The 23,383-nt window shown below is 45.0% G+C and overlaps 1 protein-coding gene across 3 annotated transcripts in view; it reads left to right on the top strand.

Annotated features, from left to right (window-relative positions):
- Window positions 1-23,383, top strand: part of LOC129829472 (slit homolog 3 protein-like) — a 450,259-nt gene that overhangs the window by 363,891 nt on the left and 62,985 nt on the right. For all 3 annotated transcript variants that reach the window (XM_055891175.1, XM_055891174.1, XM_055891173.1), the window contains 5 exons: window positions 5,100-5,263; window positions 7,068-7,212; window positions 15,626-15,697; window positions 20,354-20,425; window positions 21,343-21,414. In XM_055891175.1, coding sequence (XP_055747150.1) covers window positions 5,100-5,263; window positions 7,068-7,212; window positions 15,626-15,697; window positions 20,354-20,425; window positions 21,343-21,414 — 525 coding nt within the window. The remainder of the gene's footprint in view (window positions 1-5,099; window positions 5,264-7,067; window positions 7,213-15,625; window positions 15,698-20,353; window positions 20,426-21,342; window positions 21,415-23,383) is intronic.

Here is a 23,383-nt window from a genome sequence, read left to right as displayed (position 1 = left end):
CAAGTGGAATGGAGGAATGTTCCTTCATCTGAGCCACATCTAAAACATAGGGAGGAGATATCAGGGTTGAACTTGTGCAGTCTAGATGGGGTGATATAGAGCTGATGGAGGAAATTAAACTGGATCAGTCTGTATCTGGAGTTCAATGTGGATGTAACACCATCCCTGCATAGGTCACTCCATAGACCCTCATCAAGATCAATACCCAGATCTTTTTCCCATCTAAGTCGGGGTGTATCTAGCCCAGGCAGTGTTAGTCCTGACATAAGAGCATCGTAAACACAGGAAATGGTCTTGAACAGTGGTTCCTTCGCTGTGTTTTTGCTGGTGACCATCCTTCGCTGTGTTTTTGCTGGTGACCATCCTTCGCTGTGTTTTTGCTGGTGACCATCCTTCGCTGTGTTTTTGCTGGTGACCATCCTTCGCTGTGTTTTTGCTGGTGACCATCCTTCGCTGTGTTTTTGCTGGTGACTATCCTTCGCTGTGTTTTTGCTGGTGACTATCCTTCGCTGTGTTTTTGCTGGTGACCATCCTTCGCTGTGTTTTTGCTGGTGACTATCCTTCGCTGTGTTTTTGCTGGTGACTATCCTTCGCTGTGTTTTTGCTGGTGACTATCCTTCGCTGTGTTTTTGCTGGTGACCATCCTTCGCTGTGTTTTTGCTGGTGACTATCCTTCGCTGTGTTTTGCTGGTGACCATCCTTCGCTGTGTTTTTGCTGGTGACTATCCTTCGCTGTGTTTTTGCTGGTGACCATCCTTCGCTGTGTTTTTGCTGGTGACTATCCTTCGCTGTGTTTTTGCTGGTGACCATCCTTCGCTGTGTTTTTGCTGGTGACCATCCTTCGCTGTGTTTTTGCTGGTGACCATCCTTCGCTGTGTTTTTGCTGGTGACTATCCTTTGCTGTGTTTTTGCTGGTGACCATCCTTCGCTGTGTTTTTGCTGGTGACTATCCTTCGCTGTGTTTTTGCTGGTGACCAGCCTTCGCTGTGTTTTTGCTGGTGACTATCCTTCGCTGTGTTTTTGCTGGTGACTATCCTTCGCTGTGTTTTTGCTGGTGACCATCCTTCGCTGTGTTTTTGCTGGTGACTATCCTTCGCTGTGTTTTTGCTGGTGACCAGCCTTCGCTGTGTTTTTGCTGGTGACTATCCTTCGCTGTGTTTTTGCTGGTGACCATCCTTCGCTGTGTTTTTGCTGGTGACCATCCTTCGCTGTGTTTTTGCTGGTGACCAGCCTTCGCTGTGTTTTTGCTGGTGACCATCCTTCGCTGTGTTTTTGCTGGTGACCATCCTAGTTTATTTCTTTGCTGGTGACCTGCCTTGTTTTCGCTGTTGACCAACCTTTGCTGTGATTTTTCAGAATATCCTGGCCACCTGCAAAACAAGCAGCAAGTCATTTTATGATGGCTTGCAAAGCTAATACTTCCTCTTTTTACAATAATTTAGTTAATTCAATTTAGACAGGCAAAAAACATTGACATTTTCACACATGGCAGATATGTTTTAGCAGTACATTTCAATTATGTTTAAAATGTGAAAGAACCTGATCTACAAATCACCCACAATCTGCATTCAGAATGACTATCAGGGTTAGAACGAGTGTCCAAAAGCACAGTGAATGCTGATCACCACCAAAAACACAGAGAATGCTGATCACCACCAAACATACAGAGAATGCTGATCACCACCAAACATACAGAGAATGCTGATCACCACCAAAAACACAGAGAATGCTGATCACCACCAAACATACAGAGAATGCTGATCACCACCAAACATACAGAGAATGCTGGTCACCACCAAAAACACAGAGAATGCTGATCACCACCAAAAACACAGAGAATGCTGATCACCACCAAACATACAGAGAATGCTGATCACCACCAAAAACACAGAGAATGCTGATCACCACCATAAACACAGAAAATGCTGATCACCACCAAACATACAGAGAATGCTGATCACCACCAAAAACACAGAGAATGCTGATCACCACCAAACATACAGAGAATGCTGATCACCACCAAAAACACAGAGAATGCTGATCACCACCAAAAACACAGAGAATGTTTATCACCACCATAAACACAGAGAATGCTGATCACCACCAAACACACAGAGAATGCTGATCACCACCAAAAACACAGAGAATGCTGATCACCACCAAAAACACAGAGAATGCTGATCACCACCAAAAACAGAAAAGGCTGGTCACCACCAAAAACAGAAAAGGCTTGTCACTACCAAAAACAGAAAAGACTGGTCACTAGGGAAAACACATGGATGGCTGGTGTGCCAGCATAACCAGCTAGACCCTGCTGGTCAGACCATCTTGACCAGCATCCGACTAGCACTAACCAGCTTGACCAGCACTGACCAGCATAGACCAGCGTGGACCAGGTTGAAATGTATGCTGGTCTATGCTGTTTTGTTTAAGCATGTCTTTGTCTCTGTCCCCTGTGACCGGTGCATTACTTTTTTACTGTACCCGCTCCACTTACACTGTCTCCCCGACCACAGTCAATTCAAATCATTCCACAGTGCTCAACCTCACCGGATGTTTCCATTCTGTGGTTGACCTTGTGTATTAGCAGTGGGCTCTGGGGTTCTTATGACCATGTGATCTGAGTGTTTCACTGCTCAACGATCCAGTGACAACAGTAGACACAGGTCTGATCTGGTTGGGCCTGGGTCTGGATCTGGGTCTCGGCCTGGGCCTGGGTCTGGGCCTGGGTCTGGGTCTGGGCCTGGGCCTGGGTCTGGGTCTGGGCCTGAGCCTGGGTCTGGGTCTGGGTCTGGGCCTGGGCCTGGGTCTGGGTCTGGGTCTGGGCCTGGGTCTGGGGATGCATACGCACAGACAGATAGACAGACCGACCTTGACACCCGGGGCTCAGACTCTGCAGTGACCTCGCCCACAGACCCCCAGTCATCAGCTCTTTTCCTGCCTGCTGCCGGACTCCTCTGGGGCCTGAGGTCTGGAGGTCTGGAGGCCAGGAGCTGCCCACTCCCCCTGCATTAGGACTACGCTATATGCTCCCCGGCTCGGCAATCTGCTCTGGAAAGCCTCCCATCCATCAGTCCCCTCAGACAGGCTTAGCCCCAGCCCCCTCACCTCCTCCTCCTCATCCCCTCTCCGCCTCTTCGCCTCCCCAGGATTGAATTTGCTGATGCTGTGAAGGCCAGCCTGCTGCTCCCTAGCCAGTATTGAATTATCGGAGCCGAGGCTCCCTCTGCTCTCCCCTACTCCTCTTGCTCCCACTTCCTTTGTATTGAATTTTCTGGCTCTAATATCCCTGAGATCTCTGTATTGAATTTGCTGCTCGTAAAAACAACTTATTAAATCAAATGTTTAGAAATGTCTGTAATCCATTTAGCAGGGATGGGGCGATGTAGTGATGGGATGGAAGGTGGATGGCTCCAGGTTTCTGATGAAATAGCTTGGATTACCTAGCTCTGCACCCTCTCTCTATCTCCCTCTCTCTCTCTATTCTCTCTCTGTTTCTCTCCCCAACGCTCTCTTTACGAGCTTTGTCCAGCAGCCATTCAATTAGATCAAATGATATCACCCCATGGTGCATTGCCATTCAATCACTCCAGACAAATAGAGTGCGAGGCCTCCTACTGCTAAAGGGGTAGCCAGTCGTTTTCACAGTGTGTGTGGATCACTGGATGAGATGAGTTGTCTTTTTGTGCAGGCTCTGAGGACGAACATGTACACCTAGCTCACCTCACACACACACACACACACACACACACACACACACACACACACACACACACACACACACACACACACACACACACACACACACACACACACACACACACACACACACACACACACACACACACACACACACACACACACACACACATGTACACACACACACATAAGCATGCACACACAGCTGACCACAGAGTCGTGGTGTATGAGCCCTCTGCTCCGTCTCAGTGTGGCGCTCATCCCCTCCATCCGTCCAGCTCTCTAATCCCACTGGTGTGTAATTCATCCGGAACAACGGGAGGCTATAAACTGGATTTATAATGGGAAGAGCTCCATTAAAACTACAGCCCACGCTGCTATCCTCAATGAGCAATTCCTGTCCCCTAACCGGATCACACCCCTATTTCATTTGCAGACTTTTTGTAAAGGGTATAGAGCCTGTTTTATTTGCTGACATGACTTTTTCTCCCCCCTCCCTCTCTCCCTCTGTTTCCTCTCCTCTCAGCTCCTCTCCTCTCGCCCAGTCGGTCCCGTAATGGCTGTTGTGAGATAGGGATTTAGCCCCAGTGTATCGTGTCCTATCTTCTTCTTTGGGGGAGGGAGGACTTGAGGAAATGAAGGTGTTGGCTAAGAGAGAGAGACCATTCTTGCATCTGCAGAGGAATACATATTAGATACAGATACATATTAGATACAGACACATATTAGATACAGACACATATTAGATACAGACACATATTAGATACAGACACATATTAGATACAGACACATATTAGATACAGACACATATTAGATACAGACACATATTCGATACAGACACATATTAGATACAGACACATATTAGATACAGACACATATTAGATACAGACACATATTAGATACAGACACATATTCGATACAGACACATATTAGATACAGACACATATTCGATACAGACACATATTAGATACAGACACATATTAGATACAGACACATATTACTTACAGACACATATTACTTACAGACACATATTAGTAGCTTTTATTTGGTCTTGGTTATGACAAACACAGCTCTGTCCAGGACAGAGGAGTCACAGAGTCATAAACACAGCTCTGCTGCCATGAGTGAACGAGAACTCCTAACACCGTTCCATCTGCTAGGTAGCCTTAGACATGAGGAATGATAGAGGTCTTTACAATTTGTGGACATATATTTCAGTGAATGGATTATTCTTCTCAGCCTTAGATTTGGTCATTTTTCTCATACATTATGGTATGCCACTGGCCATCTACTGTGGCACTGAACACTGTGGCTGTTCTATTTCTCTCCTCCCACCCTCTGCAGCCAACAGCCCGCACTGACTACTGCTGTTCCCTCTCTCTCCCCTCCTCCCTCTGCAGACGTCTACATTCTAACAATCTGCACTGCGACTGCCACCTGTCCTGGCTGTCTGACTGGCTGCGGCAGAGGCGTGGCCTGGCCCCCTTCACCCAGTGCATGGCGCCTGCCAACATGAGGGGCCTCAACATCCCTGACGTACAGAAGAAAGACTTCACCTGTACAGGTACACTAAATCCCCATGACAACACACTGTACTACAAACACGAAACAATGTACCTACCCATGTTATCTCCAGATGAACACATTCTTTCATGGCTCAGATTGAAAAGCCACTGAATCAGTAGAATAGGTTGGTGTTCTTGTTTAATTTACTCCAGGATATAATTGGTAAAAGTGTTCACTTTTGGCCCTAATGAACACCTCCCACCCCCACCCTGCAACCATAAATCAGCTGAGGAATCTCCAGCAGGCAGACGCAGCAGAAATACAGTTCTCCTTAGAGTCAGCCCCTTAATCAACCTGCAAATAAAGACAATAACACAGGAGAGGAGAGATTTTCCCTTTTCTACTTAGACTATTTGCACATTGTTACAACACTGTATACAGACATAACATGACATTTAAAAGGTCTCTATTCTTGTGGGACTTTTGTGAGTGTGCAACATAAAACACCAAACATTGCATGCGGAGCAGAATTAGGTCGATACGCGCTAATTATAAAAATACAGAAAAGAGTCGTTCAATTCTACAACCACCTAAAATGAAGCAATTCCCAAACCTTCCATAACAAAGCTATCACCTACAGAGAGATGAACCTGGAGAAGAGCCCCCTAAGCAAGCTGGTCCTAGGGCTCTGTTCACAAACACAAACAGACCCCACAGAGCCCCAGGAAAGTAACACAATTAGACCAAACCAAATCATGAGAAAACAAAAAGATAATTACTTAACATATTACAAAAAAAACTGAGCAAACTAGAATGCTATTTGGCCCCAAAATGAGAGTACACTGTGGCAGAATACCTGACCACTGTGACTGACCGAAAATTAAGGAAATCTTTGACTATGTACAGACTCTTGCTTTTGAGAAAGGCTGCCAAAGGCAGACCTGGCTCTCAAGAGAAGACTGTCTATGTGCACACTGCCCACAAAACGAGGTGGAAACTGAGCTGCACTTCCTAACCTCCTGCCATATGTATGACCGTATTAGAGACGCATATTTCCCTCAGATTACACAGACCCACAAAGAATTTGAAAACAAATCCAATTTTGATAAACTCCCATATCCATTGGGTGAAATACCACAGTGTGCCATCACAGCAGCAAGATGTGTGACCTGTTGCCACAAGAAAAGGCCAACCAGTGAAGAACAAACACCATTGTAAATACAATCAATATTTATGTTTTAGTTTCCTTTTTGTACTTTAACTCTTTGTACATCGTTACAACACTGTATATAGACATAATATGACATTTGAAATGTCTTTATTCTTTTGGAACTGTGTGAGTGTCATGTTCATTTTGATTGTTTATTTAACTTTTGTTTATTATCTGTTTCACTTGCTTTGGCAATGTTAATAAATATGTTTCCCATGACAATAAAGCCCCTTCAATTTAAATTTGAGAGAGAGAGAGAGCCCCTGTGCTGGTAAAAAAAGGTATCTCTCTCTCACTTTCCCTCTCTATCACTCACTCTCTATCACTCCCTCTCTCTCGCTCTCACTCTCTCTCCCTCTCTGTCTCTCCCTCTCTGTCTCTGTCTCTCTCTCCCTCTCGCGCTCACTCTTGCTCTCTCTCTCTCTCTCTCACCCTCTTGCTCTCTGTCTCTCTCGCTCCCTCTTTGTCTCTCTCGCTCTCGCTCTCCCTCTCCCCCTCTCTCTCTACCACTCCTGCTCTTCCTCTCTCGCTCTCCCTCTCTATCGCCCTATCTCTCTCTTCATCACCCTCTCTTGCTCTCTCTCTCTTGATCTCCCTCTCTTCCTCTTTCTCTTTCTCGCTATCGCCCTCTCTCTCTCTCTCTCTTTCTCAGGCCCAGCTCAGGCGAAGCCTCATACCTGTATTCCCCAAGCATCAGTGTGCCCGGCCTCTTGCACCTGCAACAACAACATTGTGGACTGTCGCCGCAAGGGCCTGACGGAGATCCCTGCCAACCTACCAGAGGGCATCGTAGAGATGTAAGTAGACTAACTTTACCCCACAATGCTTTTTAACAATCACTACCTCTTTTATTCATGTATATCACCCGTTGTCTTCATTATTGGTAAACTCAGAATGTTGTGTAGTTCATATGGAAACATCCTGTTTTTGTACAAAACGTAGAGTACAAAACACACTGGTCTTTTTGTTTTTGTACAAATCGTCCTGTGTGATTATTACCTACCTGCTCCTGTAATGGAACAAACCCCATTAGCTCCATCAGTTAACAGGCTCATTATTGCTGGTCCAGGTGCCTGGTGTCTGTCTCTACTCTGTACTGAGACTGACACATAAACATCCTCTCCTATCCTCTGGGTTGCTGGCTGGCTGGTTGACTGACTGGCTAACTGACTGGCTGGCTGGCTGACTAACTGACTAACTGACTGGCTAACTGACTGGCTGACTTGCTGACTTGCTGGCTGACTGACTGACTGACTGACTGACTGGCTGGCTGGCTAACTGACTGATTGTCTGGCTGACTGGCTGGCTGGCTGGCTGGCTGACTGACTGGCTAACTGACTGATTGTCTGGCTGACTGGCTGGCTGACTGGCTGGCTGGCTGGCTGACTGGCTAACTGACTGATTGTCTGGCTGACTGGCTGGCTGACTGGCTAACTGACTGATTGTCTGGCTGACTGGCTGGCTGAGTGGCTGACTGACACACAGGTGGACTCCTCAACTATGGATCTGCGGTTTCTCTGCCTGCCCCATCTCAGAGATCAGTCTCAGCTAGGTTGCTCAGACATTTCTCTGCACCCCATGGGGCCTTGTTAGTGGCTTGACTTACTGAGATAAGGTGCAGCTTTTCTAGTACCCAACTACCCTTGTTTGGTGGGGATGTGTGTGTTTTTGTGTGTGTGTATTTGTGTGTGTTTTTGTGTGTGTGTGTGTGTGTGTGTGTGTGTGTGTGTGTGTGTGTGTGTGTGTGTGTGTGTGTGTGTGTGTGTGTGTGTGTGTGTGTGTGTGTGTGTGTGTGTGTGTGTGTGTGTGGGGGGGGGGGGGGGGGGGGGTTTGTGTGTGTGGGGCTGTGTGGCGTGTTTGTCTGCTGCCTCGTACCACAGGCTGATTGAATTTCCGCTCTACTTTGGAACGCGTCCATATCTTCTCAGTCAGGATATTTGATATACATATCGATCGCTCCCACTCTTGTTTGCGCTAAAGGACAGGTGGGTAATTGCTCTGATATGTACCGTTTCTACACCGCTGTTGTTATGCCAATAGTTTATGACCTTTGAATAACAAATGGATATGTTAAGGTAGGAGGGTAGGATACATTACTCCAGCGGTTTCTATAGCCAGAAACGATATACCACTAATGAAATGATGTATTGTCAGGACTTTGCTGGGGTCCGATAGTCATTTCTCTAAGAATTGTTTTCACGTTCCTCTGCCAGGTTCGAATTACTGTTACAGCCACTGCTCAGGAACAACAGCCAAAACAATATCCAGTCAATCTGTAGTTTAGGAATCAGAGTAAATAGATCCGTTAGAGCAGAGTCTGTATTGTATACGTCTCTGTATAAGCTTTCCCTGTTCCTGCCTAAATATACAGTGAGTGTACCAAATATTAGGAACACCTTCCTAATATTGAGTTGTACCGCCTTTGGCCTCAGAACAGCCTCAATTCGTTGGGGCATTGAATCTACAAGGTGTCGAAAGCGTTCCACAGGGATGCTGGCCCATGTTGACTATAATGCTTACCACAGTTGTGTCAAGTTGGCTGGATAACCTTTGGGCGGTGAACCATTCTTAAAACACACGGGAAACTGTTGAATGTGAAAAACAGCATCGCAGTGCTTGACACAAACAGGTGTGCCTGGCACCTACTACCATACCCCATTCAAAGGCACTTAAATCTTGTATCTTAATATGCACCCCCTCAATGGCACACAAACACAATCCATGTCTCAATTCTCAAGGCTTAAAAAAACACCTTTAACCTGTCTCCTCTCCTTTATCTACAGTACACTGATTGAAGTGGATTTAACAAGGGATCACAGCTTTCACCTGGTCAGTCTATGTCAGTCTGGTCAGTCGAATATTTTGTATAGTAAGTGCATTCGGAAAGTACTCAGACCGCTTGACTTTTCCACATTTTGTTACGTTACAGCCTTATTCTAAAATTGATGAAATTGTAACGGTCGTCTTTCGGACAGTTAGTAGACCAAGGCGCAGCGGGTGATGAATACATAATACTTTATTGTAAGACGAAGACAGACACGAAATACACTTGACTAAATATACAAAATAACAAAACGAACTAGACAGACCTAAACTACGAACTTACATGAAACGAAGAACACATGAACAGGAACGACCGAAAGAACGAGACGAGACAGTACCGTGTGGTGCAACGAACACAGACACAGCGACAATCACCCACAAACAAACAGTGAGAACAACCTACCTTAATATGACTCTCAATTAGAGGAAAACGCAAAACACCTGCCTCTAATTAAGAGCCATACCAGGCAACCCAAAACCAACATAGAAACAGAAAACATAGACTGCCCACCCAAAACTCACGCCCTGACCATCACACACATACAAAACAACAGAAAACAGGTCAGGAACGTGACAGAAATAGTTTTTTTCTCTCATCAATCTACACACAATACCCCATAATGACGAAGCAAAAACATTTTTTTTTTTTATAATAAATAATAAAATGTCACTTTAACATAAGAATTCAGACCCTTTACTCAGTACTTTGTTGAAGCACCTTTGACAGCGATGACAGCCTTGAGTCTTCTTGGGTATGAAGCTACAAGCTTAATGGTTTCTCCCATTCTTCTCTGCAGATCCTCTCAAGCTGTGTCAGGTTGGATGGGGAGCGTCAATGCACAGCTATTTTCAATTCTCTCCAGAGATGTTCAATCGGGTTCAAGTCCGGGCCCTGGCTGGGCCGCTCAAGGACATTCAGAGACTTGTTCCGAAGCCACTCCTGCGTTGTCTTGGCTGTGTGATTAGGGTCGTTGTCCTGTTGGAAGGTGAACCTTCGCCCCAGTCTGAGGTCCTGAGCACTCTGGAGCAGGTTTTCATCAAGGATCTCTCTGTACTTTGCTCCGTTCATCTTTCCCTCGATCCTGACTAGTCTCCCAGACCCTGTCGCTGAAAATATCCCCACAGCATGATGCTGCGACCACCATGCTTCACCATAGGGATGTTGCCCGGTTTACAGACGTGACGCTTGGCATTCAGGCCAAAGAGTTCAATCTTGGATTCATCAGACCAGAGAATCTTGTTTCTCATGGTCTGAGTCCTTTAGGGGCCTTTCGGCAAACTCCAGCCGCACTGTCATGTGCCTTTTACTGAGGAGTGGCTTCCGTCTGGCCAGTCTACCATAAAGGCCTGATTGGTGCAGTGCTGGAGAGATGGTTGTCCTTCTGGAAGGTTCTCCCATCTCCACAGAGGAACTTGGGTTCTTGGTCACCTCCCTGACCAAGGCCCTTCTTCCCCGATTGCTCAGTTTGGCCGGACGACCAGCACTAGGAAGAGTCTTGGTGGTTAAACTTCCATTTAAGAATGATGGAGGCCACTGTGTTCTTGGGGACCTTCAATGCTGCAGACATTTTTTGGTACCCTTCCCAGATTTGTGCCTCGACACAATCCTGTTTCGGAGCTCTATGGACAATTCCTTCGACCTCATGGCTTGGTTTCTGCTCTGACATACACTGTCAACTGTGGGACCTTATATAGACAGGCGTGTGCCTTTCCAAATCATGTCCAGTCAATTGAATTTGCCACAGGTGGACTCCAATCAAGTTGTAGAAACATCTCAAGGATGATCAATGGAAACAGGACGCACCTGAGCAAAATGTTGAGTCTCATAGCAAAGGGTCTGAATACTTATGTAAATAAGGTGTTTCTGTTTTTTATATGTAATACATTTGCTAAACAAATGTAACACCTGTTATCGCATTGTCATTATGGGGTATTCAGTCTAGATTTATTAATACATTTTTTATTTAATCCATTATAGAATATGTCTGTAATGTAACAAAATGCGGAAAAAGAAAAGAGGTATGAATACTTTCCGAATACACTGTATCTGCAATCATTATCTTCCTTTACAGTCATTCCCTTACTAGGACCCATTAGCAGACACACACATGCCTCCAGAGAAGGCCAGAACCATAACAGTATCGCGATACTCCTTAGTATCGTGGCAAGGAAACAAAACACAACGGGGTATCCACTTCTTTAGGAAAACAGCTCTAATGTTGGAAACAAACATCATTATGTTGTCACCCAGTCTTTATTTTCCAAGCTATTTCACACAATGCTCTACCTACAGCAGGTTTTTAAAGGACCAAAGAGTTTGGTCTGCTTCCTGTTTTCATTTTTGACATGGATAACATATTGCAATACTGGTATCATCACAACCCTACTGCAGAGTGGACCCAGATAGATGGTGGTGTAGTGAGATAGGGGGACAGGGGGTGGGATTGAGAGATATGGGGGAGTAGAGAGGAGGACTGAGGGGCTGCAGAAGGTAGCGAAGGGGACAGGCACGGGGGACAGAGGGGTGGGACTATGAGATATTGTGGCGGTGGAGTGGGGGGCTACAGCAGGTCCCATCACTCAGACAGATGACCCTTGCCCAGTAGCTCTGTGGCCGAAGTACTGAGTGGCCTTGCACTAGGGTCTACAGACAATCACGGGTTACAAAGGGAAAACTAGCCACTTCGCGGACACCGAAGTTAAACACCTTCTTCGTCCGTTTTGAGGATAACACAGTGGCATCGATGCGGCCCACTCCCAAGGACTGTGGGCTCTCGTTCTCCATGGCCGACGTGAGTAAGACATTTATGCGTGTTAACCCTCGCAAGGCTACCGGCCCAGACGGCATCCCTAGCCACATCCTCAGAGCATGCGCAGACCAGCTGACTGGAGTGTTTACAGACATATTCAATCTCTCCGTATCCCAGTCTGCTGTCCCCACTTGCTTCAAGATGTCCACCATTGTTCCTGTACCCAAGAAAGCAAAGGTAACTGAAGTAAATTACTATCGACCCATAGCACTCACTTCGGTCGTCATGAAGTCCTTTGAGAGACTAGTTAAGGATCACACCCTACACCTGCTTAAATTTGCTTACCGTCCCAATAGATCCACAGACGATGCAATCGCCATTGCACTGCACACTGCCCTATCCCATCTGGACAAGAGGAATACCTACGTCAGAATGCTGTTCATTGACTATAGCTCTGCCTTCAACCCCATAGTACCCTCCAAGCTCATCATTAAGCTTGGAGTCCTGGGTCTGAACCCCGCCTTGTGCAACTGGGTCCTGGACTTCCTGACGGGTCGCCCCCAGGTGATGAAGGTAGGAAACAACACCTCCACTTCGCTGATCCTCAACACAGGGGCCCCACAAGGGTGTGTTCTCAGCCCCCTCCTGTACTCCCTGTTCACCCATGACTACGTGTTCATGCACGCCTCCAACTCAATCATCAAGTTTGTAGACGACACAACCATAGTAGGCCTGATTACCAACAATGAAGAGACAGCCTACAGGGAGGAGGTGAGGGCCCTGGAGGAGTGATGCCAGGAAAATAACCTCTCCCTCAACAAAACGAAAGAGCTGATTGCGGACTTCAGGAAACAGCAGAGGGAGCACGCCCCTATCCACATCGACAGGACCGCAGTAGGGAAGGTGGAAGCTTCAAGTTCCTCGGCGTACACACCCCTGACGATCTGAAATGGTGCAACCACACAGACAGTGTTGTGAAGAAAGCGCAACAGCACCTCTTCAACCTCAGGAGGCTGAAGAAGTTTGGCTTGCCCCTAAGACCCTCAGAAACCTTCAGGACACCTACAGCACCCGATGTCAGAGGAAGGCAAAAAAATATAATCAAGGACAACAACCACCAGAGCCACGGCCTGTTCACCCCGCTATCATCCAGAAGGCGAGGTCAGTACAGGTGCATCACAGCTGGGACCGAGAGACTGAAAGATAGCTTTTAACTCAAGGCCATCAGACTGTTCAATAGGCATCGCTAGCTGGCTACCACCCAGCTACTCAACCCTGCACCTTAGAGGCTGCTGCCCTATATACATTGACATGGAATCACCGGTCACTTTAATAATGGAACACTAGTCACTTTAATAATGTTTACATACTACTTTACTCATCTCATATGTATATACTGAATTCTATTCTACTGTATTTTAGTCAATGCCACTCTGACATTGCTCGTCCTAATATACAGTTGAAGTCGGAAGTTTACATACACTTAGGTTGGAGCCATTAAAACTCATTTTTCAACCGCTCCACAAATTTCTTGTAAACAAACTATTGTTTTGGCAAGTCGGCTAGGACATCTACTTTGTGCATGACACAAGTCATTTTTCCAACAATTCCAACAATCACTGTATCACAATTCCGGTGGGTCAGAAGTTTACATACACTGAGTTGACTGTGCCTTTATACAGCTTTGAAAATTCCAGAAAATGATGTCATGGCTTTAGATGCTTCTGATAGGCTAATTGACATAATTTGCGTCAATTGGAGGTGTACCTGTGGATGTGTTTCAAGGCCTACCTTCAAACTCAGTGCCTTTTTGCTTGACATCATGGGAAAATCAAAAGAAATCAGCCAAGACCTCAGAATTTTTTTTTAGACTTCCACAAGTCTGGTTCATCCTTGGGAGTGATTTCCAAACGCCTGAAGGTACCACATTTATCTGTACAAACAATAGTACGCAAGTATAAACACCATGTGACCGCGCAGCCGTCATACCACTCAGGAAGGAGTCGCGTTCTGTCTCCTACAGATAAACGTACTTTGGTGCTAAAAGTGCAAATCAATCCAAGAACAACAGCAAAGGATCTTGTGAAGATGCTGGAGGAAACCGGTACAAAAGTATCTATATCCACAGTAAAACAAGTCCTATATCGACATAACCTGAAAGGCCGCCCAGCAAGGAAGAAACCGAAACCATTGCTCCAAAACCGCCATAAAAAAGCCAGACTACGGTTTGCAACTGCACATGGGGACAAAGATTGTACTTTCTGGAGAAATGTCCTCTTGTCTGATTAAACAAAAATAGAACTGTTTGGCCATAATGACCATCGTTATGTTTGGAGGAAAAAAGGGGATGCTTGCAAGCCGAAGAACACCATCCCAACAGTGAAGCACAGGGGTGGCAGCATCATGTTGTGGGGGTGCTTTGCTGCAGGAGGGACTGGTGCACTTCACAAAATAGATGGCTTCATGAGTAAGGAACATTATGTGGATATATTGAAGCAACATCTCAAGACATCAGTCAGGAAGTTATAGCTTGATCGCAAATGGGTCTTCCAAATGGACAATGACCCCAAGCATACTTCCAAAGTTGTGGCAAAACTTCACCCAACTTATTGCGGGAAGCTTGTGGAAGGCTACCCGAAATGTTTGACCCAAGTTAAACGATTTAAAGGCAATGCTACCAAATACTAATTGAGTGTATGTAAACTTATGACCCACTGGGAATGTGTTGTAATAAATGAAAGCTGAAATAAATCATTCTCTCTACTATTATTCTGACATTTCACATTCTTAAACTAAAGTGATGATCCTAACTGACCTAAGACAGGGAATTTTTACTAGGATTAAATGTCAGGAATTGTGAAAAACTGAGTTTAAATGCATATGGCTAAGGTGTATTTAAACTTCCGACTTCAACTGTATATATATATTTCTTAATTCCATTATTTTACTTATAGATGTGTGTATTGTTGTTAATTGTTAGATACTACTGCACTGTTGGAGCTAGGAACGCAAGCATTTCGCTACACCCGCAATAACATCTGCTAAATATGTGTATGTGACTAATAACATTTTATTTGAGAAGGAGGTGGAAGAGGAGGAGGAGGCCATGGACATGAACAGACACTCAGACACACACTTTCTCCCTTAAGAGTCATACTGTATATTTATCTGAAAGACCAGGATAATTGAGAATGTATTTCTCTCTGAAGTAACCTGATGTTTCTCTCTCCCCCTCTCCCCCTCTCCCTCTCTCCCTCTCTCTCTCTCCCTCTCTCCCCCTCTCCCTCTCTCCCCCTCTCCCCCTCTCGCCCTCTCCCTCTCTCCCCCTCTCCTTCTCTCCCCATCTCCCTTTCTCCATCTCTCTACCTCCCCCTCGCTCCCTCTCTCCCCCTCTCCCTCTCTCCCTCTCTCCACATCCCCCTCTCTCCCTCTCTCCCCCCTCCCCCTCTCCCTCTTTCCACCTCCCCCTCTCTCCCTCTCTCCCCCTCTCCCCTCTCCCTCTCTCCCCCTCTCCCTCTCTCCACCTCCCCCCCTCTCCCTCTCTCCCTCTCTCCACATCCCCCTCTCTCCCTCTCTCCCCCTCTCCCTTTCTCCCCCTCTCCCTCTCCCCCTCTCCCTCTTTCCACCTCCCCATCAGTCGTCTAGAACAGAACCTAATCAAGAACATCCCTGCTGGAGCCTTCTCTCCATACAAGAAACTCAAAAGGATGTGAGTCTGTTATATATTCAATTCAATAGGATGTGAGTCTGTTATATATTCAATTCAATAGGATGTGAGTCTGTTATATATTCAATTCAATAGGATGTGAGTCTGTTATATCTTCAATTCAAAAGATGTGAGTGTTATATGTATATTCAATTCAATAGGATGTGAGTCTGTTATATATTCAATGTTGTGTTGTATAAATGATTGGAGACAGGCGCAGGAATTCGTAATAAGGGGGTTTAATACTCCACACAAAATATACAACATGACATGAAAAAGCACGGGGACGAAGCCCAGAACAAACACGTATACAAAAACCCTGGGATGTAGCCCAAACAAAAGAGCGAGGTTAAACCAATAATAAATACACGGGGCGAGACCTGTAGTAACAAATTCACAACAATACACGGGACAAGACCCGTAATAACAAGTGCACAATACACTCGAAAGCCGAAATAACAAAGTACAGGTACTCACAGACCAACGTACATGGGAACAATAATCGACCAGACAATGGTGAATGGAGGGCACATATACAATTACTAATCAGGGGAATAGGAATCAGGTGTGCGTAACGAGACAGGTCAGTGACGCCTAAATTCCAGTGACGTAGACCTCCGGAACTGGTGCACGGAAGGAGCAGCAGTACCGGGGGAAACCGTGACTGTACCCCTCCCCTGACGCACTGCACCAGCAGCGGGATGACACCGGCCTCGAGGACGACCACAGGAACATGGTACGGGTCGGTCAGGGCCAGCTGCAGCTGCCAAAGTTGCTTCGTCCTCAGACGGGCCAGTTGCATCTGCCAAAGTTGCGGTGGCGTCGGACGGGACAATCCCGCTGTCTCCATTTAGGGTGGGTTATTCTGTCACATTGTATAAATGATTGGAGACAGGCGCAGGAATTCGTAATGGGGGGTTTGATACTCCGCCCAAAATACACAACATGACATGAAAAGGCATGGAGATGAAGCCCAACGAAAACACGTATACAAAAACACTGGGAAGCCAATAATAAATACACGGGACGAGACCCACAATACACTACACGGGGCGAGACCCGAAATAACAAATGCACAACAATACACGGGGCGAGACCCGTAATAACAAATGCACAACAATACACGGGACGAGACCCGTAACAGCAAATGCACAACAATACACGAGACAAGACCCGTAATTACAAATGTGGGAAATATGTGTCTCTAATGTGGTAAAACATTTGGCGGGAGATTAGGAAGTGTAGCTCAGTTTCCACCTCATTTTGTGGGCAGTGGGCACATAGCCTGTCTTCTCTCGAGAGCCAGGTCTGCCGTTGGCGGCCTCTCTCAATAGCAAGGATATGCGCACTAAGTACATAGTCTGTATATAGTCAAGGATTTTCTTAATTTGGGGTCAATCACAGTGGTCAGGTATTCTGCCATTGTGTACTCTCTGTTTATTCCAATTTGCTCTGTTTTTTGGTTGATTCTTTCCAGTATGTCAAGTAGTTATCTTTATGCTTTCTCATAATTGAGTTGTGTCTACATGTGTTTCTATCCTGGGGCTCTGTTGAGTTTCTTTGTGTTTGTGAACAGAGCCCCAGAACCAGCTGTCTGAGGGGACTCTTCTCTAGGTTAATCTCTCTGTAGGTGAGGGCTTTGTAGTGGAATGTGTGGGCATCACTTCCTTTTAGGTGGTTGTAGATTTTACCAACTCTTTTCTGGATTTTGATAACTGCATGCATTGTTTGGGGTTTTGCATTGTACACTAAATATATTTTTGCAGAATTCTGAACGCAGAGTCTCAATTGCGGGTTTGCCACATTTAGTAAATTATTGGTTGCTAAGTGAACCCCAGACCTCACAACCATTGGGGGCAACGGGTTCGATAACTGATTGAAGTATTTTTTTAGCCAGATCCTAATCGGGATGTTGAGTTTGATGTTATTTTTGATGGCATTGTAGGCCCTTCTTGCCTTTTCTCTTAGATTGTTCACAGCCTTGTGGAAGTTACCTATGGTGCTGATGTTTAGGCTGAGGTAGGTATAATTATGTGTGTGCTCTAGGGCAACGGTGTCTAGATACATTTGTGATTTGTTGTCTTGGACCTTTTTTGGAACTCCATTATTTGTGTCTTACTGAGATTCACTCTCAGGGCCCAGGTCTGACAGAATCTGTACAGAAGATCTAGGTGCTGCTGTAAGCCCTTCTTGGTTGGGGACAGAAGAACCAGATCATCTGAAAAAAGTAGACATTTGAGTCCAGTAGGGTGAGGCTGCATGCTGCATACTGTTCTAGTACCCTCACCAATTCCTTGATATACTGTGTGTTGAAGAGGGTGGGGCTCAAGCTGCATCCTTGTCTCACCCCATGACCATCTGTGTGTTTATTGCCAATTTTAACTGCACAGTTGTTGTTTGTGTACATTTATTTTATAATGTCATATGTTTTTCCCCCAAACACTGCTTTCCATCAGTTTGTATAGCAGACCCTCATGCCAAAATCAAATGAGAAGACTTTGCTTTTGTTTTGTTTGTTTGTCAATAAGGGTGTGCAGGGTGAATAAGTGGTCTGCCATACGGTATTTCGGTAAGAAGCCAATTTAACTTCTTCGGGATGGGGGCAGTATTTTCACGTCCGGATGAAAAGCGTGCCCAAAGTAAACTGCCTGTTACTCAGGCCCAGAAGCTAGGATATCGATGGTAGTATTGGATAGAAAACACTCTAAAGTTTCTAGTATGAGTATAACAGAACTGATTTGGCAGGCGAAACCCCGAGCACAATCCATCCAGGGAAAAAATGTTTTGAGGTCATTGTGTTTTCCAATGAATTTCTATGGGAAACCTGATTTATTAGGGCCCAGATTGCAGTTCCTATGGCTTCCACTAGATGTCAACAGTCATTAGATATTGTTTGATGTTTTTCTTTTGAGAAATGAAGAAGTAATCCTAATCTTTTTATGTATCACTCAGAAGGTCTCTAGTCTTTTGGTGCGCGTGAACAAGAGCGTGCTCCATGTTGTTTTTCTTCAGTATTGGAAACTGTTTATCCCGTCTTAAATTTGATCGATTATTTACATTTTAGGGTACGTGAGGTTGGATTAGAAACGTTGTTTGAAATGTTTGGACCAAGTTTACAGGTAACTTATTAGATACTTTGTAGTCGTGTTGGGCGAGTTGGAACCGGTGTATTTCTGAATCAAATGTGCCAAATAAATGGACATTTTGGGGATATAAAGAAGGAATTCATCAAACAAAACGACCATTCATTGTGTCACTGAGACATTTGGAATTGCAAAAAAATGAAGATCTTCAAAGGTAAGGAATTTATTATATTGTTATTTCGGACTTTTGTGTCGCACCTACCAGGTTGAATAATTATTTTCATGTTTTTGCATGCGGGGCGCTGTCCTCAGATAATCGCATGGTGTGCTTTCACCGTAAAGCCTTTTTGAAATCTGACACAGCGGCTGGAGAAGTTAAGCTTTATTTTGACAAGAAGTTAAGCTTTATTTTGATCTGTTACACTTATATTTTCGTGAATGTAATCATTCACGAAAATCATTCACGAATCTCCGGTGAAATTGCAGAGCGCCAAATTCAAACTACAGAAATATAAATATTCAAATTCTGTAGTTTGAATTTGGCGCTCTGCAATTTCACCGGATGTTGTCAATTCTATCCCACTAACGAGATTGGAGCGTTAAGGGATCCCATTTGATTCCATGGTAATTATTAGGGTCAAATTTGTCTCCACTTTTGTGGATTGGGGTGATAAGTCCTTGGTTCCAAATATTGGGGAAGATGCCAGAGCTAGGGATTATGTAAAATTGTTTTATAGCTATTTGGAATTTGTGGTCTGTGTATTGTATCATTTAATTTAGAATACTATCAACACCACAGCCTTTTGGGGTTGGAGGGTTTGTATTTTATCCTGTAGCTCATCAAATGTAATTGTAAAATCCAGTGGGTTCTAGTAGTCTTTAATAGTTGATTCTAAGATCATGTATATGTTTTTGCTGTTTGCTCTTTGTTATAGGGCCAAAAAGATTAGAGAAGTGGTTTATTCAAACACATCTTCATTTTGGATAGATAACTCTTCATGTTGTTGTTTGTTTAGAGTTTTCCAATTTTCCAGAAAAGGTTAAATTCTATGGATTCTTCGATTACATTGAGCTGATTTCTGATGTGCTGTTACATCTTTTTCCATAGTGTGTTTCTGTTTTGTTTCAGTGATTCGCCATAGTGAAGGCATAGACTCAGGTTTTCTGGGTCTCTATGTTTTTAATTGGACAGGTTTCTCAATTTCTTTCTTAAGTTTTTGCATTCTTCATCAAACCAATTTGACATTGTTGTTCATTTTCTTAGGTTAGATTTGATTGGGAAGCGGTTAGGTCAAATCTACTGTTTAGGATTTCTACTGCCAAGTTTACACCTTCACTTTTACAGTGAAACATTTTTCCGGGAAGTTGTCTAAAAGGGATTTCATTTTTTCATTTTTTTTTTGTTGTTGTTAGGTTTCCACACTACTTTCATTCCATCTGTAGTCTTTCTTAATATTATCCAGTTCCTTTGACTTTGATGCTTCATGATTGAGTATTGCTCTGTTCAAGTAGACTGTGATTTTGCTGTGATCTCTCGCTCTCTCTCTCTCTCTCTCTCTCTCCAATGTTCTTCCAGTGACCTGAGCAAGAATCAAGTCTCTGAAATTGCTGCTGACGCCTTCACTGGTTTACGCTCCCTGACTTCACTGTAAGTGAACATGCTGCTGCATCTTAACACACACATACACATACACACACACAGTGTAGAAAGAAATAAAGACGTCTTCTGTCTCACTGGCAGGGATATTCATTGCAAACAAGATAATTAGAGTCTGGTGGTGGTGGCACGGTGCTCCTCCATGACAGCTGACTCTAAGATGGTAGGACAGCCAGGTGGAGCAAAGCAAATTAGAGCCCAGTGTCTAACAGCACAACACAGTGGTTAGGCTAGACATTGTGCAAATAGCCATGTGACGGTGGGAGCTTAATTAACAAAAGGTGCCTTTTAAATCACTGTAATGATGTGACAAAGACGCCGCCCGACGGACAGCAGCGGACACACAAGCCTCTGCATATTAATATAGCCAATCAGCAGACAGGACAGAGGATTCATCTTCCTATGTCTGTGGGCTGCATCCAAAATGGCACCCTATTCCCTACTAAGTGCCCTACTATGGGTCCTGGTCAAAACGAGTGCACTATATAGGGAATAGGCAGCCATTTGGTAAACAGACTGTGTGTCTGGAGGCCTGACGCCAATAACAGCACCGGGCTGAAAGAGACTTCATTTGCTCAGGATGTCATGAAATATAAGTGTACATGTCATGTACTGTCAGGCTGGGAATGGGAGTACAGGGGGAAACTGATAGTACACATGTAGAATTACAGGCGCAAACACACACACACACACACACACACACACACACACACACACACACACACACACATACACATACACACACACATACACACACACACACACACACACACACACACACACACACACACACACACACACACACACACACACACACACACACACACACACACACACACATGCAAACACACTGATCCATCCTTGTTGAGATCATCTACAATGTCTGCACTATGTATGTGTCTCTACAGGGTCCTGTACGGGAACAAGATAGCTGAGATTCCTAAGGGATTGTTTGATGGGCTTGTCTCTCTGCAGCTGCTGTAAGTACACAGGGTCTCCCTTTGGAAAATTTGGCGCCAGACAAGTGACCGGAAAGATTTTTATTTATTAGACGCTTGAGAAATGTACCGGCCGTCCGTATGTATTGGGTGCGTAACCCTTTAGGGCCCACCCACGCAGCCAGCACCATCAATAAACGAGAGATATTGGCCAAATGAGCCATATTTACATCTCCTTAAAAATAACCTATAACAAATGAGCCATATTTACATCTCCTTAAAAATAACCTATAACAAATGAGCCATATTTACATCTCCTTAAAAATAACCTATAACAAATGACCAAAACACTATTGGCTGTGTTTCTATGTGTAGCAGAACGTTGTAGCCTATTGGCTTATTGGTTTGTACTTCCCTGATACTATAATTCTCCACCTCACGGCTCAGCTGAGATTCCTAAGGGACCATTTGACTTGTCTCTCTGCAACTACTGTCAGTACTACTGATGTATAATATTGTGTATTTCAGTAAGTACACATGTTTTTTCAAGGGTGAACTTACTATCTTTGTGTGTATGTGTGTGTGTGTGTTTGTGTGTTGCACAAAGGGTTACGATGCAGAGCACATAGAGAAACAATAGTTCATGTTGTGCTTCATAAAACCAGTCAATCACAGGGAAGCAGAGAGAGTCGAACCTCAAACCCCTTTTAGAGTGGAAAATGGACCATTTGGGCCGATGTGTGGCCGTCAGAGGGAGAAGAGGGGGATGAAAAATGCTTTTATTGTTCATTTCGCCGGAGAGGGAGCGCCTTACGCAACATCATTAACATTTCAATTGGACCTGATTACGAAGAAGATCTCTCACACCTACTTTTATTGATGTAGACATGGAAACGTAGCTCAAACATAATGACTGTGTTTAATGGTCTAATTTAAGGACATCTGCTGCTTTTTAATTCTGCTGGCTGTTTGTGCTGGTTGAATCACACACACACACATACACACACACACACATACACACACACACACACACACACACACACACACACACACACACACACACACACACACACACACACACACACACACACACACACACACACACACACACACACACACACACACACACTGTAATGATTTGGAGGATGGATGGGGAATGAATGATGGAGAAATTGGTTCCTTTCTCTTCCTGGAATGTCAGCAAGTGTTTCCAGTAAAGTGGACATCAGCGTATTATAAGCACACAGCAGTACGGCCCGCTACATGGCTAGCTGGCTACCTGGCTGGTATGGGTGGCATGGCTGGCTACCTGGCTGGTATGGGTGGCATGGCTGGCTGGTATGGCTGGTAATGCAGGTATGGCTGGTATGGTTGGCTGGTATCGCTGGCTGGCTGGTATGTCTGGCTGGCTGGTATGGCTGGCTGGTATGGCTGGTAATGCAGGTATGGTTGGTATGGTTGGCTGTTATGGCTGGCTGGTATGGCTGGCTGGTATGGCTGGCTGGCTGGTATGGCTGGCTAGTATGGTTGGTAATGCAGGTATGGTTGGTTGGTATGGCTGGTATGGCTAGCATGGCTGGTATGGCTGGTGAGGCTGGCTGGTATGGCTGGCTAGTATGGTTGGTAATGCAGGTGTGGTTGGTTGGTATGGCTGGTATGGCTGGCATGGCTGGTATGCCTGCCTGCCTGGCTGGTATGGTTGGTATGGCTGGTATGGCTGGCTGATATGGCTGGCTGGTATGGCTGGCTGGCTGGTATGGCTGGCTGGCTGGTATGGCTGGCTGGCTGGTATGGCTGGCTGGTATGGCTGGCTGGCTGGTATGTGTCTGGTATGGCTGGCATCAACGCTAAGGATTTAAATGACCTGCTACATTTAAGTAAATACTATAAGGCCCTGGAATGGATAGGCCTGTTCTTAAAGAAGCTTGTTTGAATAAAAACAACTCCCCAAACCAGTGTCTGTTGCCGATCCCAAAAACACATGGGAAATCTTCCTTGTTTTTCTTTCTTT

This window comes from Salvelinus fontinalis, chromosome 31 (genome assembly GCF_029448725.1).
Source record: "Salvelinus fontinalis isolate EN_2023a chromosome 31, ASM2944872v1, whole genome shotgun sequence".
NCBI classification, from domain to species: Eukaryota; Metazoa; Chordata; class Actinopteri; order Salmoniformes; family Salmonidae; genus Salvelinus; species Salvelinus fontinalis.
The sequence above is the reverse complement of the archived record's forward strand: the minus strand, read 5'-3'. Positions and strand labels throughout refer to the sequence as shown.